Below are 18,019 nucleotides of genomic sequence, written 5' to 3'. Positions count from 1 at the left end.
CACCCTCTCCTTGTCTTGTTTTCAAAATGACTTTTCTGACATCTGTGTCATCAGCCAGCATATGCTCACAAGAAAGACCCATGATGTTGCAAGCTCAAAAGGGTGCTCCATGTCTCTCTGAACCTACAAAGAGGGAGAGCCCTCGCACATTTTCTTGCCACTTTTTAAATAAATGCTAATCTGTTTTGTTGACTTCAGCTACAGCTTTTCATGAAGTCAGTCATCTTTACTGATGTTCCCTGAGCCCTCCGTGTGCCTGCATCTGTCAACTACACTAAACCAAAATCTTTTTCTCTTCTGCGTTTGTTTCACGTTTCAGACGTACCGGCGCCGGAGCAGCCGGAGCTGTTCCTGAAGAAGCTGCAGCAGTGCTGTACGGTGTTTGACTTCATGGACACGCTGTCAGACCTCAAGATGAAGGAGTACAAGCGCTCCACGCTCAACGAGCTGGTGGACTACGTCACTGTCAGCAGGGGCTACCTGACAGAGCAGGCCTACCCTGAGGTGGTCAAAATGGTATGACACACGCCCGCGCTCACACACACACACACACACACACACACACACACACACACACACAACAGAGGATACGACCGGAGTGGAGTGGCAGCGGAGTGGGGAATGGAGTGGGGGGATAGTTTGAATTGTGTGCTGAGCGGGTTTTTAAATGCGTTGGAGCTTGTTTCGGCGTGAGGACCGCCTTCCGTTCCAAGCTGCTCCGGTCGGGGCCGTGCACCAGACATTGGAGCAGGCAGGGTTGCTGCAGACACAGACAGAGAGACACGTGCTGCACAGCATGCACTCCATATAATAGTGCTGTGTGTGTTTGCTCCGTGGTTCAGACACGCTGATACTTTAATGTTTTTTTTTTCTCCTTTTTTTTTGTGCTGTTGAGCGACGTATCTGAGCAGATCACAGAGCGCCCAGTACGCAAATAAATGTGAACGCTGAGCGGGCGGGAGCGGGGTGGGTGCGAATCAACACGAGCAAAATGCGCAAGCGGGACAAAGGCCGTCTGGAGTGAAGAGCAGATTTCTTTCCCCCCACTCCACTCCGCTCGTATGCTCTGACACACACACACAAACACACAAACTAAAATCTGTGCACAAATCCTCTTGTGTTCATTTAACTTAGTAATAGTAACAAATGGACTTGTAATCAGAGTTAAATGATAAATTAACACCGTATTTTGATGTGTGTTTGATGTGCATGTCTGCCATGTTGCTGACTCCATCGTAGCCTCACGGAACCATCTGGATATAGAAGAGCATAGCCCCTTTAAAGTCTTCTTAGTCACATATATATTTTTTTGAGAGGCCATTTGTATTATTATGAAATGTGAGAAACCACTGTTATCTGACTATAATTACGAACCTCTGTAAGATAATTAATTGCATGTAATAGACGTATCTGGGAAGTATTAGGTTGATAATGCAAATCATACTGTAATGGTGATAATCAAAGTGTTCTGTTCTTATATGCATGTAAAAGGATCAAGCCCGTCTGTCTGTCTCCCAGGTGTCTTACAACATATTCCGAACCCTTCCGCCCAGTGACAGCAACGAGTTTGACCCAGAGGAAGATGAACCCACACTTGAGGCCTCCTGGCCACACTTACAGGTAACCATTGCAGACAACGAGAGAGTGTGTGGATGCGTTCATGGTCAAACAATTTCATTTATTTTGATTTATAACTTTTGATGAGCATATACCATCATTTTGTACTTTATTTCCTTATTTATCCACTTAACCTTAAACACTTAAAATGGATCCTTTTGCCAAATGTTCATCTTTTTTCGCTCACCTTTTTATGGTGTGCCCTGAATTAGGGATGCTGCGGTTCATGTGGTTAGCACATTGTATGGTCTTCGTTAAACACGTAGAATAACCGTTTCCGTCCGCAGGACGGCTCCACACGTCCTAGGGGCTTCAGAGTAAAAGCGGCCATGTCTTTCCGGCACCCCAGAGCTCCTATTTAGAAGGCATCCCACCACCGATTGTGTTAACCAAATGGTCAACATTATAAAACTAATTATTAGTTGTTAAACCCGGATCCATGGGTGTGTGAGTGAACGGATTAATTTGGTACATCATCATTGTTTGTGTAACACTGAGTTCTAGCTCTGCCCCCAAGGCACTATAGTTTAAGTGTGTTGGTTTTAATATTACACTGAAGATTCACACCGTAATTTTCCAGGCAGGGGTTCTTGACACCCAAAGGGGATTGCAGTCCTATTTCTACCAATAATTGGGTTTTATATTGGTCAGCCAAGACTCGCCTTCCCTTTTTAAACCCCCTACCTTGGAGGGTAATATCATGGAACTTTTGGTTGTGGGGGTCCAGGCCTAGAGTCTTTGTTCTCCCCCTTCCCTCCTCTCCTTCTTCTGACTCCTTCTCTGTGTGTCTGCTGCTCGGCTTCCCAGGACTCCTTTAAAAATGACATGCAAACCTCAAAGGAGGTGCATCCTGGTAAAATCTTTACTTTTTATTTTTTTGCCTTTTCTCCATATCTTTTACCCAGTTCAGTTGTCATAATAACCTTTTGCTGACCAACACCACCCCTCCCCCTTTTTACCGTGGCGGCCTTAATAAATAATCTATTTTTTTCTGTATCCTGTGAACTTGTCCTGTCCTCAGATCCAGCCATCACTGTCTCACCCGAGGAGGCTTTGAGGGCTGCTGTGTCTTCAACTGACATAACCTTTAGGCAAATTTCGCTCTTGGATAAATTAATTGATTAGACAATAATAGTTGTTTGTGTGTCATAGCATTGTGTCTCTTACTAGCCACACATTATGTTTACTGGACAACATCACTGATGCTACATAGTATTGCCACCACTGTTACCAGTTTGACACATACCAGACCACTGTTGGCAGTCTGACACACAGCTATACAGTGTACAGAAATGCGTAATACACCCCTGTCCAATGTCATTTTAATCTCAATAGTTGGTTTACTCCTAAATTGAGCTGTAGTAGGGTGATTGCTGTGTTCTGGATATTTATCATTCTGGAATGGTATTCTTTTGCCATGTCTCTGGAGACTGGGATTAATTTCGTCAGCACGTAATTTGGTATATTTTGGTGTTCACTGTTCAGTAGGTCATTCTATAACTTGTTACAGTGGTCAGTGGTGTATTCACTTTTGTTGCATTGAATGTGTATTTGGGACCTATATTTACAATATAGTCTTTCTAAAGTATTTTTTTTTTCATTGAGATGTGGTACAATTTTGAATAATTTTGTATTGAAGTAATATTGCACATTACTCACTTCTGGTGCCACAATATCTAAGAGATTCTCTGCCTAAAGGCTTTCTTTCAACGTTACTCTCTTGGTCCCTCTTGGTCCGTCTTGGCCCCTTCATATCTCCCTTTGATTCTTCCTTTTTTTCATTATTCTCACTCTATCTCTCCCCCCCCCTCCTCTCTCTCTCTCTCTCTCTCTCTCTCTCTCTCTCTCTCTCTCTCTCTCTCTCTCTCTCTCTCTCTCTCATTGTAGCTGGTGTATGAGTTCTTCATACGGTTCTTGGAGAGTCAGGAATTCCAGCCCAGCATTGCCAAAAAGTACATAGACCAGAAATTTGTCCTACAGGTGGGTCAGCCATTTCCTTATCTTTCTTTTTCCCCGTGAAGCATCAGAAACTATCACGTTGAGTCAAATATGAAATAACATACTGCAGCATTCACAATGTTTTGGGTATGTTTCATCTAAATTGATTCTCTTCTCTCCTGTATGTTTTGCTCTCTTCTCTCCTCATTCCCTCTGCGTCTCTGTCAGCTGTTGGAGTTGTTCGACAGCGAGGATCCAAGGGAGAGGGACTATCTAAAGACAGTCTTACACAGAATCTACGGCAAATTCCTGGGACTGAGGGCTTTTATACGAAAACAGATAAATAATATTTTTCTACGGTAAGAGAACATCATCATTCTCCCCACACACCCTGCCTTCTCATCTACACACACACACACACACACACACACACACAGCCTTCTCTGATGGTTAAGCGGTTATCTAATTCTAATGTACTCTCTCTCATAGTTTTGTTTATGAGACGGAGCACTTCAATGGGGTGGCAGAGCTGCTGGAGATCCTGGGAAGGTATGTGAGCTCAGTGGATATAATTTCAATTAAGAAATATACTCTATATACATCTGTTGACAGGGAGTAATGTGTGCATTAACTAGGGCAGTGGTTTTATGTCAAGGACCCCCAAATGAATGGCCGCAGACCAGTGTTGTAACTAAAGCCCTTACATCACGTTACATAACGCTTTACATTTCCCCATTCCATAACGGCGTTATAGTTACTGTGCGTGTGTTAACCGCGTTATGGCGTTATTATGATATTATGTCAACTTCTGTGATCCAAGTGAAAAGTCTCGCCATGCAGCTCCATGAGGCAGACTGTCATACAGGCGTCTCTGTGCTGACTGCTGCTGAGAGAGCGCTCTCTGTGTTGACAGTTTGGTTTGTGCTCTGCCTCTCATACGAGCCTCTGAGCCCACATGGCTTCACACCCTAACATGAACAAAGCACGTCGCAGAAGAGGTCATTGAAAGTAACTTGAAAGTAGTTACTTTCATAATTTAATAACTAGTAAAGTAACAAATTACTTTTTAACTATAATTTTTTACTTTTTAAAAGTAACTTGAACAACAACTTGTCTGTGGCAACAACTTGCCACAGACCCCATCTGAAAATATTTTGTGCCATGGACCCCATACAAGATTTCTGTTGCTAAAACATTTTTCAAATTTTGTTTTCAAGATTATTTCTAAAATAGCAGATCTACAAGCTCACAACGCATCACAATGCAATGTAAGATGAAGCTGCTATATAGGTTTAAAGTGGTTAAAATTATTTCTATGCTAATTTTAATTAGCTGGGGATTCTGTGGAACCCTCTAGGACCCCTGGGGGACCCGGACTTTAATGCAGTGGTTTTCTTATAGTTTTATCCCACGATTTTTCAACCCATTTTTTCACCCAGTATCAATTATCTAATGTAATCCTGGGCGCTACACTTTCTCTGCCAACCTGGGGAGGGCAGCGGACTGACCTCATGCTGAGTGATGAGAGCGTAAAATGAAACCAAATGGATCATTGTGGGACCATTTGGTTTAATTTCACACTCAAGAGTTAAATTATTGTTAAACATCTGCATTACTTAATTAAGAAGTTTATATAATTAGGGAATAAGAATTGTAACTTTTTATTATCTCTTTTGTTATCTCTACCACATCACTATGGAATTGTGGAGATACCGGTAATCTTATCCAACAATAACAATATGTTTTGGGTGTGAGAGGGTAAATCTCATCAAATGGTGGTCCGTGGCTCAACTAAATAATGGTTGAGCCATTGGAAAACCACTGGTCTAATGTGAAAGTTTGTGTTTGTGAATTAATTTATGTTCATATATTGTCTTTCTCTCAATATCCCCCTCTCTGTTTGTCTTTCATCTCCTGCCATTCTCCTCTCTGTCTCTCGCTCTCCCACCTTCTTTCCTTCTTTCCTTCCTCACTCCCTCCCTCGCTCTTATTTTCTCCCACTGTCGTCTCTCTCTCTCTCTCTCTCTCTCTCTCTCTCTCTGTTCCAGTATAATCAATGGTTTCGCTCTGCCGCTGAAAGCGGAGCATAAACAGTTTCTGGTCAAAGTGTTGATTCCCCTTCACACTGTCAGGAGCCTGTCTCTCTTCCACGCACAGGTAACACACCTGGGTCTTTCGTCGTGTGTATGTGTCTTTCTGTTTGTGCATTTATATTTCATAACATGAGTTTATAGTTTTCTTTTAGCACTCTTTGCTCAGACTATAAGTCTTATGTATTGTGAGCCCACACAGTACAAGTGCTAATTTAACAAGTCAACTGCCACCGTGTGGCCATCATTGGTAGTTAGCTGTGCCAGCTGGAATTGGGCAGATTACAATTCGTTCACTTGCGTTTTCCCGGCTCGCAGACCTCCATTGTATGAAGTGGCTTATGTTAGCATTAGCACACAATGTTTATCTTTCACCAGAAGCGTTAATATTTCAATCATGATGCGAACATCACAAGTGAGAGATCCGAACATCGGATTGATGATCATCACCCTGGACAGCGCTGTATTTGCCTAGCAACCGGGCCAGTGTTAAAAGTTGAGTTTCAGCTAAACCGTTTCATATCGATAAAGTGCATTAATTGATGGAGAATTTCGACAAAGGCAGACAATGGTTGGATTTTAATTTAACGGAGCACAAATCAAGTTTACATTTGTACCATTGTAAAGTGTGTGTGTGTGTGTGTGTGTGTGTGTGTGTGTGTGTGTGTGTGTGTGTGTGTGTGCGCGCGCTACACACACTACTGTGAGTGTTAATGGTGAATGTAACCTCTATTCTGTCTCTTATTCACCTGCAGTTGGCGTATTGCATTGTACAGTTCCTAGAGAAAGACCCAGCACTAACAGAACCAGTAAGTGTTTACTATGGAAATACAGTTTCTTATGTGTAACTCGATTTGTATGGATTATAGGCAGTTTCAGTCTGCCTTGTCAACAACCCCATCGTCTCAATTCTGTGTGTGTCATAATAGGTAGACAATAGACATTTAGAAAAAATATCCATTCTACAAGCATGCAAAGAGATTTATTGTAGAGGGAAAAATGGAGGGGACCAAATACAGACCCCTGGGCGACATGTAACACTGTAACAGAATCTGTTTGGAAACAGTTCTGATAATACCAGGCTCTGTCTTGTTCAGACCTAAACCGTCTCTGAACGGATGGTCTGCAACTCTGAATGAACTCCGTCACCCATCTCTTCTCTCCTCTCAGGTCATCAGAGGCTTACTGAAGTTCTGGCCAAAAACCTGCAGTCAAAAAGAGGTAAATCCAGTCCCAGCTGTTATTTTTGATGATTACATTGCACACTATTATAAGATACTAAACAACACAACATCATATACATACACATAACAATAGTACAAGTCCCTGCGGAAAAGTACAGGAGAGAAAGTAATGGACCCTTTTATTGACATTGGTGTTTATTTGCAAACGTGCATAACTCTGAACAAGGACTGTTGAGAATTTTGGCATGCACAGTGTATGATCTGATAAATAGTGTTTCTTTCAATACATTTATCTTCCTATGGATGGAATAGCATGCTTTAATTGATAACAAACCCAACAATAATTATTTAAGAAAGTGCAACTCAAGAGCCAGTGTTCATGTTAGTGTGTGTCATTGTTAGTGTGTGTAATGACTCTTGTGGTCTTGTCCAGGTGATGTACCTTGGCGAACTGGAGGAGATCCTGGATGTCATTGAGCCCACACAGTTTGTAAAGATCCAAGAACCGCTCTTCAAACAGATCTCCAGATGTGTCTCCAGCCCTCACTTCCAGGTCAGGACACAGGCTCACAAACTAAATGTTTGGTGGACCAACTACTTGTTTTGTGTACCACACGTTACTTTTCCTTCGTTTAGAGTTCAATTAACACTGACGATGTCTCTCTCTGTACAATGTGGTCTAAGCGGTATTACTACGGTGTATTGGTCTAAAAAGGGTACGACTATGGTGTACTGATTACCTGTGTGTGTGTGTGTGTGTGTGTGTGTGTGTGTGTGTGTGTGTAGGTGGCAGAGCGAGCTCTGTACTACTGGAACAATGAGTACATCATGAGTCTGATTGAGGAGAACTCCAGCGTTATCCTGCCCATCATGTTCTCCAGCCTGTACAGGATCTCCAAAGAGCACTGGAACCCGTGAGTACATTGATCACTATGACACCACTAAAGGTCCTAATTATACTTGCCGCATCATCCACGTAGCCACAAATGTACGTTAGCTTCTATCTATGACGTACATTTCGGCAACAGCTCATGTTCACACGGACATCGGCATGCTTCTCAAATTTAATGACATGCATACTTGATGGACATAGAGGTATGCAGACGGCATCAGCATGTGCGTTAGAGCAGAAACATGGATGGCCTGTTTGAGAAAGGGTTGTGTGAGGCTCCCTCTTTATAACTTGTCGTTAAAAACATATAAAGAAAGAATGGGTCCCAGGACCCATTACATTGAAAACCTATTCATTCACTGCATGCAGGACGAAGTGTATCTGTGAAGCTGTTTCTTTTTACTCACACTTTTTTCTCTACACTATGTAGTGCACATTTGTAGACTGATACAAAATTGTATAAAGTAAACAGAACTGCGTGTGTGGTCTGTGGACCCTCAAGCAAGCAATTAAGTACATACATACAAGTATAATCAAGCCATAAGACCCATTTAAATAAACTTGTCTATGATGAGTCAGGTAGATATACTTGGTCCAGAGTTTTTGTATCTTGTAAGTAGAAGATGGTACAGTATGTGACCATCGGTTAGTAGGACAGCTAGAACATAGAAGAGCTCTGGAACCATATGAACCGTCTCTCCTTCCCTCAAGGCACCGACGGGACTCTGCATGGCAGGGGCGACCTCCTCCCTGAGCCAATGGTGTCTTGACGTGGTCTAGGACAGGGGTTCTCAACGTTTTTGGCTGGGGATGCTTTGGCCATGTCTCGCTTTCCCCTTGTCCAAATTGACCGCTACAATAACCTTAACAATAGAGAAAATTGAGACGTATTTGACTCCTGAATATATAATGTTAATTAGTGAGAATTGTCAGTATATTGTGCAATCACAGGGAATCCAGACACTCCATGATTGGTCCATTGCACTCTCTCTTGATGTTGGGAACAGTAGGTAAACTAGCTGAGGTATTGGGGCACGGTGGCACAGTTGGTAGTGCTGTCGCCTCACAGCTAGAAGGTCCTGGGTTCGATTCCCGCTCGGGACGCTGTGGGTGCTGGCGGTGTGTTTCCTCCTCCGCGTCATCAGTGCCCATACCCGAAGGCGGGGTTGGCGAAAGGGCCTTTCTGTGTGGAGTTTGCTTGTTCTCCCCGTGTCCCCTAGGGTAGGTACCCTCACAAAAAACATGCAGTAATACTGGTCACTAAACTGCCTCCCCCTGGCCAGCCGGGGCGCCAGATGGAGGGGAAAGGAACTGGTTGGAATAACGTGTTCCTCCCACGCGCTACGTCCAACTCCAACCAGGGAAACTCCCCCCTGTCAGGTGTAAAGGAGCAACTTGGACACTCAGGCATGAAGGAAGCATGAGTTCAAGTCCGTTGCTCTCCCCTTGTCTCCCATATATGGGGACTAGGTTGGTGGAGGGTGTGTAGAGCCCAGGATCACATTAGATGATTGACACAGGGGTGAAAAATACAAAATCGTGGGATAAAAAATATATTAAAAAATAAAAACTAGCTGAGGTATTGATATTGTGGTTCCTGTGCACAGGGCGATAGTGGCGCTGGTCTACAATGTACTGAAAGCCTTCATGGAGATGAACAGCACCCTGTTTGACGAACTCACGGCCACATACAAGTCAGACCGCCAACGGTAAGGACGCCTTCGCCTTGATAGATGACTTTGTGCAAAACAGTATTGTTTTTGGCATCATCAAATTTTAGTTTTAGTCAGTCTCTTCAATTGTCACATTTTAGTCATGTTTTAATGTTAATCTAGTTTTAGTATTTGGTGGGCGTTGATGCTGTCATGATGGCTGTTTTTACACTCGCTGAAAAGAGCCGATCTACAAGCTCATAACGCGTCGCAGCGCGATGCGTTGTGAGCTTGTAGAGCTGACATTTTCAGTCACAATGTGACACATGCATATTCTCCTACACACATTTGCACTTTGTCATACACACACGTGTGATTCTTGCATGTGTGAGTGCGCTTTATACATTTCTTTGGACTTTGATACACACCCTGACCCGTACACGGTACATTTGGTTACACTTTGCACACTTAAGAATTGATAAATGAGATTTTACTGTGTACAGATACATGCCCATTTAAATGGGCATGTGGGCACAGTCTAATGCATAGACTGTGATAAGGAGTTATTTACAGTCAAGGTACTAAGGTTATCATGTCAAAGCCTGGATTGGTGTTGTCAGCTGGTTCAGAGCAGTAGTACATAATGGTGTTTATGAGGGTGGTAAATTTAGTTTTTGAACCACCGTCAATATTATCAGTCAATTTTGAACACTTTTCAAATGTGTGTAACATGAATAGGTGTCCCGCTTGCTGAATAATTAATGCATTGTTATCTTTTCCAAACAATCATCTTAGTTTTGTATATCAGGGCAATTCTCTTGGATTTATACAATATTATGTTCTGCTGTTTCAAGATTTAAATTTCATGGGGATCTAGCATTTTATAGACACGCATAAAAGTCGGCTGCTCACATTCACATTCCTGACTCAATCACACACACTTACTTTATGTGCACTGTGGCGTGTGTGTGTGTGTGTGTGTGTGTGTGTGTGTGTGTGTGTGTGTGTGGTTCCCCAGTGAGAAGAAGAAGGAGAAAGAGCGAGAGGAGCTGTGGAAGAAGTTGGAGGACCTGGAGTTGAAGAGGGGCCTTAGGAGCGATGGGATCATCCCCACTTAACGAACCAAGCCCTCCCTCCCTTCCCCCTCCTCGCCTCCAACCTCCCATCCCTCTCGTCCCTCCCTCTATCCATCCATCCATCCATCTCTCCTTCACAAGCAGCCATGTCTGCCCCACCCCGGATTCGGGGGAAAAAATGGAAAGAACCCCAATCCACACGTGAAAATGGCCATCGTGTTCTCCTCCTTTGTGCTCTCCTCCCCTCTTCATCCTCAGTTGGTTGTTTGGTTTATTTTTGTTTTTTAAAAGAAATGTCCCCTTTTTTCTGTACTGTGCGACTTACTTTACGATAGCACTCACCACCTCTCTTCTCATCATTATTTCAACAGCACTGTAAATAACTGTTTTTTCTTTCATTTTTGTTTTGTTTTTCCCCTTAAGCTGATATTACTGCGAACGGAAAAACAAAAAATAAATAAGAAGAATAAAAAAAGGAAAAAAAAGAAAAAGAAAAAAATAGAAAATGAGAAAATGACTTGTGTGGGGGGAGGGGGTTAATAAAAGACTCTGGACTTTCTCTCTCTTTCTCTCTAGGACATGAAAAACAAATCTTGAAAATGTATAGAAAAAAATTGACGGCAAAAAAAGAAGATTTTTAAGTCCCGCCCCGAACCACTTGCCCTCCAAAACCAACACTGCTCCTCTATCTCCATCTCTCTCTCTCCCTCCCCAACTGTGGTGCATCATAACAAGTGCATCACAATTTGTATGCCCATATATGGGACATCCTGACTATGTGTAGTACCTGCACACCATCTTGGGGGTCTCTGTGGGAGACAAGGGAGACCCTCCCCCATCGCCTTGGGAGAAGAGGAAAGCCCCTCCCCGTCCCCAAGCTCCACAAGGACCACCCCCCGTCTCATCTTCTGCCTGTCTCCATGCTGAAGCGCCAATGGTAGTGCTGGACCCCGTGGCAGCGAGGAAGTCGAACTGAAGCGCCCATCTCTGTAGCCCCTCCTCTAAACGGACACCAAAGGCCCTGTTTGTACAGGAAGGGTCTCCATGCACACCTCAAGTGTTTGTCTCAGTGAGTGCGTCTACATGCACGTACGTTATCCAGTAGCATTCAGGATATTGACGTATTCTGTTTCCTGGACGAGTATAAATGTCCTATCCCCATTCATTAAGAGCCGGGATAAGATCATGTCATAATGTTTGTTTGGGGTTTGTTTTCTGTTTAGAAATCTGACCATGATAGTTGACGCCCAGGCAGTTGCTTGTCACAAACTGTGCCCCCAGTTATTTTAGGATTTGTTTCTTATATATATATCATATATATATATACATACATAGGTGTATATATTTTGGATCAGGGGATACTGTATAAACATGTAGATGTCACCAATTTGACCCAAATTGAATCCAGGATATGTGCCACTATGGGGAATACTCCACAATGTAAAATCACACTACACAGTAAAATCCTTAGTATTTATTCAATGGAATACAATCCATATCCTTAAGGGTCCAGTTGTTTCCATTTGTACACTCTTTGTAGTTGATCAACACTGTGGTTTTTGTTGTGTAGTTTAACCACTTAAACCCTATATACTTAGGCCTTGTTCAGACTGCAGTCATATCAGACCCCCCCCTCAAATCTTTAGGACTGTTCATTTCAAGTATCACGTTTGTTTTTGTGTATTCAGACCGCACCAAAAAATAGATACAAGCTCAACGCTTTGCAATGTGAGGTGTTGTGAACTTCTATTTTTGGCGCGCAACCTAAGAATGTGGTTCAAATCTGATTAACAAAAAAAAAAAAAGTTTCCATGTGGTTTTATTGCTGTTGAGACTTGAGAAAAAAAAACAATCTGGGTAGGCCAAAGATCCTGTTTGGGCTGCCAGTATGAACATTGCCTTTGTTGACCGGAGTCCCCCAGGGGTCTATTACTAGGCCCCCTCCTTTTTCTCCCACTGTACACTAAATAATGTTGCCGAAAATAGGCAATCTACAAACGACACCTTGTGAGTTTGTAGATCTGCCGTTTTCGCAGAATGTTCACTCCAGAATAGGGACGCCAGGGTTCATGTGGTTTATTCTCCATCTTTCCGTTACGGTTTCTGTCTGTATTGTTTGTACACCTAGCTTTCCCTCCACACCCTCCATATGATGGACAGCTCTCGTCAGTCAACCTCTCCCCCACTGCTGCCTCCCCTCATACCTCCCCTGCCTTCCTACCACTCTACCGTACCTCCAGGCAGGCCCCGCCCCCTCCCACCTGGGTATCAGTCTGGCACTGGTATCACCCCTTCCGGCCAAAAACCTGCAGACAAAAAAAAAGAAAGACAAAAACATTTGAATATAAAAAAATAAAAAAAAGAATGAAAGAAGCAAGCTCTTCAGGAGGAACGCACCAAAAACAACAATGGAGAAACTTTCCTATTGTGAAACGGGAGCGCCACTCCCCTCCTCTCCCATCACGACTCTGCCAGCCTCCTCTTCTCTCCTGGCCTGGAGTCCGTCGGTGCTCCTCACAGTATTACAACAATGACACAAAAAAAAAAGATGAAAAACCCTGTATATTGTTATTGAATGCAGTACACTGATAAAAACCTTGTATCTTGTAGTAATTTAGCCTATATTTTTGCTTAGGCAAAACAACATGGAGGAGTATCCAGTATGTACAAGTCAGAGGTATTAAGGAACAGACTTCCTGGTCTTTTGAAACTAGTGTTTTTCACAGCTTTATGTTCTTTTTCTCTCTCACACTCTTTCGCTTTTCCCCTCCTCTCTTGATTTTATCTCGTTTATTTAGTTTTTGGACATTTTGATTACATTTTTTCAATCATGGGGTATATTATTTTTCCTTTTTTTTGTTAGGGAGGGCAGGGGATGGGTGGGATGAATGGATGGATTGGGGGATGAAGGGGAGGGAGGGAGAGAGGGAAAGGCATGGAGCAGAACTGATAGATTTTCTTTTCCTTTTCGCCCCGTTCGGTTTTTGGATACTTTGGACAGTCAATTTCTTCGATGTTGTTGACCCGGCCCCACTATCCCCACCTGACCCCCTTCGCTGAATTAATGTGTGCTTTAGAATGGCCCAGATGTAATATGATTTAAGAAGAAAAAAAAGGGTTGGAGAAATACAAATGTTTAATTATTTTAAAAAATAAAGAGATATTAAATTAAACCAGTTTTGTGATAAAGCCCAGATGCTGGATGGATTTATTTTAAGATGACACTGATGCAGTGTGGATGCTTGCACATCCATTATTATTTTTTCCTCCCTCCGTTCTATTTCTTTTGCTTTGAACAGAAGTTTACATTTCTGTTAACTTGAAAGTTGGGAGCAGTGTTGCTTGATGCCTCTTCTAGAGAAGATAAGCATTTCTCTGTCTTCCTGTACCTCACTTTCTCTCTGATATCCTCCACCACCACCCTCCTCTCAGTATCTTCCTCTACTCGTTTCTGTGTATTCTGATTCGACTCAGTATACATTTATCATTACACTTGAAGCTGTACACATGATGGTAAAAAGAAAAATCATGTGGATGGCGGATGCTTGGAAAGCCATTTTTACAACTGCACAGAAACCTACATATTATGGATATAAAGCTTCTTACATCATACATCTACCGGTATACTATTTTGAAATGTGACATTTACTCTTAGAGTAAACAGAAAAAAGAAATTATGGGATGGTAATTACGGGCATTGCCTTGGGCTGAGAAGTTTTCCGCTGTATTGCTGCTCCATCTATATTATAATTTTACTGCTGCATTTACTAATTAGTGGGCCAAGACTTAAAATTGGTTGCAATATGTGAGATGTTCTGACAGGCTGGTGGACAAAAACTTTACATGAAGAATTTGTCATGATTTAGATTTTACTTATCTTTAATTAGTGCTCAGTTGGTTGGATAAGCAAACTCCACAGTTACAAATGAGGTTTCTCAGTGCTGAAAAATGTATGAACAGAATCCTTCCTTTCTTTAGTTTGAGTTGAGTCCGACACTCCTATTCTCTGCGCTACTACAGTTAGCCACAAGAGGGAAGCACAACCTTATCTTGTATCTGTATGTCGCTGGTGTCCTGCTGTTACAACAGGTAGGAACCCAATGGTACTGAAGTTTCTGACATGCACGAATCGATTGGGCTGACGGTGACCCACGGGGTTCCGAGAGGGGCTAGGCCTACCATGCACATTGAATTGAGGTCTGGGACGCAAAACAAAGAGAAAGGCAGTACAAAACATCAAAAAGACTATCATCAAAGGTTAAGGTTTCCTTGTTTAAGCATTTGTTTCCTTGTTTTTTTCCCCCATGGAGACGGTTGCGAGGGCGGTTAGTGTTTGTTTTTAGTTTTAGGAGGCAGCCATGGGACCGTAGCCATTTATTTAATTAAAATCACTCACCTATCGAGTAAAATAACTGACAGGCTGCAGGGTAAGTTTCTTAAAGGCTCAGCCACATTAACCCTCATTCCATCAAAGTAATTATTACTAGAAAGTTGATTCTCTGGTTCGTAATACTTGAGTGCTCTCCTGGCCTCAAAGCGGTATGAAACACGGAGTGCGTTGTCATTAATAATTAGCCCGCTGAGGCGCCGATAATTTTACAGATTAGCTGTCTCATCCCTGCTCATTTTCCCTGCATTTAGTTTATTAGACTCTGCCTCATTGGCCATGCGATAATATAATGTCAGACTCGGAATGCGAGTAAACGGAAGACGCATGCATAGCTCTCATCAACAAAACACCCTTTGTAAAACAAGTAGCCGCTGCCTATTCATTGAGACATGTACACCTCCAAGTTTGGATTTCTGTTGGCTGATACCAGGTTGCAGTAGCATAGACTCTTCGATAGGGGGAGACATAGGCTAAACAGTTGGGGTTGAGGTTTGGTAGCCTACATCCATTCATCGACGTCGTTCATAAACATAGCCGGTCAGTGCCAGTGGGTTCTATTTTTTATAATTGTCAGTCATTCATGTACATTTTTCTTCAGTCATTAAAACATTACCAAACTGACCTGAATACTTGAGCCAACACTGGCTAAACGTTGTTCAGTGAATAAATCATTGAATTGAATTTAGTTATGGTCCTTTAATGCTTGTTTGCAAAGTACATGAGCTGTAGGCTGAATGAATTTGTTCTGGTGGAACTCACATGTGATGTGACTTTCCAATTAGTAGCACAACTAGCACAAATTGGGTGTGTGAACAGTAAGTAGTACAAGTTGAAGTACTAATCAACCGTGGCCTGTTGTAGATGCAAAGATCACCCCCGTGTGAAGTGAGGGGTGCTCTTATCATCGTACAACACATATGACGTAAATTCTCCATTCATTGTCAATGGCATTTGATGTTTGTGTTAGGACAAAAATCTCTATATCTGTACTGAGGGGCTAGCGCACCTTAAAAATGTAGTACTGTAGTACATGCTGGACAGTGAACACTTTACTGAAACCTATGCAGAGTGAGTTGCAATGAGAGCAGGAGGGGTGCAGTATTTTACTCATGGGCTTGTTTATTGTTGATTGACACATAGGGTACTGGTCACATTGTTTGGTATATGGGCCCATGAAAAACATTATCCCCCATATACATAAAACAACAATTTTAGAATTACATTAACTATGTCATCATTAAAGGCAATTGCTATTTGAGTAACTTCGCAACCACTACACCCCCTTGTGTGTGTTGTACTCTGCCTGCACACAGCTTCTCTTTAGAGAAACACTTTTTACACTGATTGGCAAAGGCTAATTATATAAGTTCTTATTCTACAGTTAAGTCAAGTCCTTTAACGAGCAAGTGCAGACAGACAACACCTCTCTTCTGGTGTACTTGAGACTTCAAATATCTCTCTCAGCACCACTCTGACTCGGTCTCACTTTCTAAATCTGTCTCTCTCAATCTCTGTCTCACTCTATCTGTCACACGGTCACATGCTCTCTCTCTTTCTCTCTCTCTTTCATTACTTCGAGGTGTAAAAGTAGGAAGGATGCTGACACTCCTTTATTTCTCTCCCTCTCTGCTTACAGTATGTTGCTTTCTCTCCACTTTAACTCCCTCTGTTTCAGCAGTGAACTGTTGCCCAAAACATAATAGTTCCTCCCTCGCCTCCTCTCTCGGCTGTCAGGTGTCTTTCTCCATCTCTCCTCTCATCTCTTCCCATCTTTCTCTGGATGCTGCAGCACCCTCAACCCTCCATTTACCCCCTCCTCCTCTGTGCCTCTTTGTCAGCGTCTGTATTCTTGCCAGATCATTATCTTCTCTCTCTCTTTCTATGTTATCCCTGACTCTGCATCTTAATCCCTGTATACTGGTAAGTCTATCCGATTCTTCCCCAATCTCTTCTCTACCTACATCTCTAACTGTCTCTATACCTCCATCTCACCTAACCCCAATAACTTAATCTCTATACCTCCACCTCACCCCCCCCCCCCCACCTACAACTATCTACGACGTCCATCTCTAACTCCCTCTCTCCTATTATGTCCTTCTCTAAATCTATCGCTACATCCCACTCCCCATCTACCATTCTCTGTCTATAACCTTCCACCCTTCTCACACCTGCCTGTCTGTCTGTCTGTCTGTCTGTCTGTCTGTCTGTCTGTCTGTCTGTCTGTCTGTCTGTCTGTCTGTCTCTGCCTGTCTCTGCCAAATGTATCACCCAATTAATTTCCTATATCCTTTTTCTTTTCATCCATTTCTCTACTTCTTTCCATCCCTCCATCCATCCCTGCAATCTCTCGCATCTGTATTATACATATCTCCATCTCTCTCTAATCTTTTCTACCTTTCTCTCCATCTTTTTCTCCTTCCCCTTCTCTGCTTTCTCTGTTGCTGACAATTCATTATCTCGCCCCATCCACCCCTCCTTCATCTAAGAATCTCGTCCCGGCCTCTGCACCATAAGCGTGCGTGCGTGCGTGCGTGCGCCTATTTCTGCCAAATCACTGCTCTCCTCTCGTGTTTTCATCTGGGAATCCATTCCTTAATGCTACATCTGAATCTTCATGTAAAGTAGCATACTTCATAGTATGCATATTATTAGAATTGATCTCTTGATCCCCATAACAAAATCAAAATAGGAATTTTGAGTTTTGTCTGTCTGTCTGTCTGTCTGTCTGTCTGTCTGTCTGTCTGTCTGTCTGTCTGTCTGTCTGTCTGTCTGTCTGTCTCATTATTCTCATACTCTGTCCCTGCCAACAAATTTTCAGCTTTCATGCTTTCTCTCTGAAAATCTTCTCCCTGTCGCTGCACCTTAATCCCCATGTAGCATAATGTATGGACATTAATATAATCTCCGTAATCCCATATTGCTTCAGGCTAATCTCCGCCATATTGTGATGAAAGCCAGTTCAATCCCCAATATTTATTACAAACATACTGTACCTGGATTCCTGGAATGATCTTATAATGTCCACAGGGACTTCTACAATATAGGGTTCTTAGGTAGAATGTATGTTCATATGCATACACTTCTACATGCATGCATGTTTTTTATGTAAAACTCAGCAACAAAAGTTCGGAAACTTAACTTTGGTCCATTATTTCTCCACACCAATTTGTATTGTATTTT

At 42.5% G+C, this 18,019-nt stretch overlaps 1 protein-coding gene across 4 annotated transcripts in view; it reads left to right on the top strand.

Moving 5' to 3' along the window:
* The window catches only part of ppp2r5eb (protein phosphatase 2, regulatory subunit B', epsilon isoform b), a 51,288-nt gene extending 38,512 nt beyond the window's left edge, over positions 1-12,776 (top strand). For all 4 annotated transcript variants that reach the window (XM_080783673.1, XM_080783674.1, XM_080783672.1 and 1 more), the window contains 12 exons: positions 320-516; positions 1,519-1,620; positions 3,505-3,597; positions 3,784-3,914; positions 4,045-4,104; positions 5,604-5,712; positions 6,401-6,454; positions 6,816-6,866; positions 7,263-7,382; positions 7,616-7,743; positions 9,329-9,430; positions 10,392-12,776. In XM_080783673.1, the coding sequence (XP_080639799.1) occupies positions 320-516; positions 1,519-1,620; positions 3,505-3,597; positions 3,784-3,914; positions 4,045-4,104; positions 5,604-5,712; positions 6,401-6,454; positions 6,816-6,866; positions 7,263-7,382; positions 7,616-7,743; positions 9,329-9,430; positions 10,392-10,491 (1,247 nt within the window). In that variant the 3' untranslated portion in view covers positions 10,492-12,776. The remainder of the gene's footprint in view (positions 1-319; positions 517-1,518; positions 1,621-3,504; positions 3,598-3,783; positions 3,915-4,044; positions 4,105-5,603; positions 5,713-6,400; positions 6,455-6,815; positions 6,867-7,262; positions 7,383-7,615; positions 7,744-9,328; positions 9,431-10,391) is intronic.
* The last annotated feature ends 5,243 nt before the right edge of the window (positions 12,777-18,019 follow it).

This window comes from Protomyctophum bolini (assembly GCF_963924005.1).
Source record: "Protomyctophum bolini genome assembly, chromosome: 15".
Lineage (NCBI taxonomy): Eukaryota > Metazoa > Chordata > Actinopteri > Myctophiformes > Myctophidae > Protomyctophum > Protomyctophum bolini.
The sequence above is the reverse complement of the archived record's forward strand: the minus strand, read 5'-3'. Positions and strand labels throughout refer to the sequence as shown.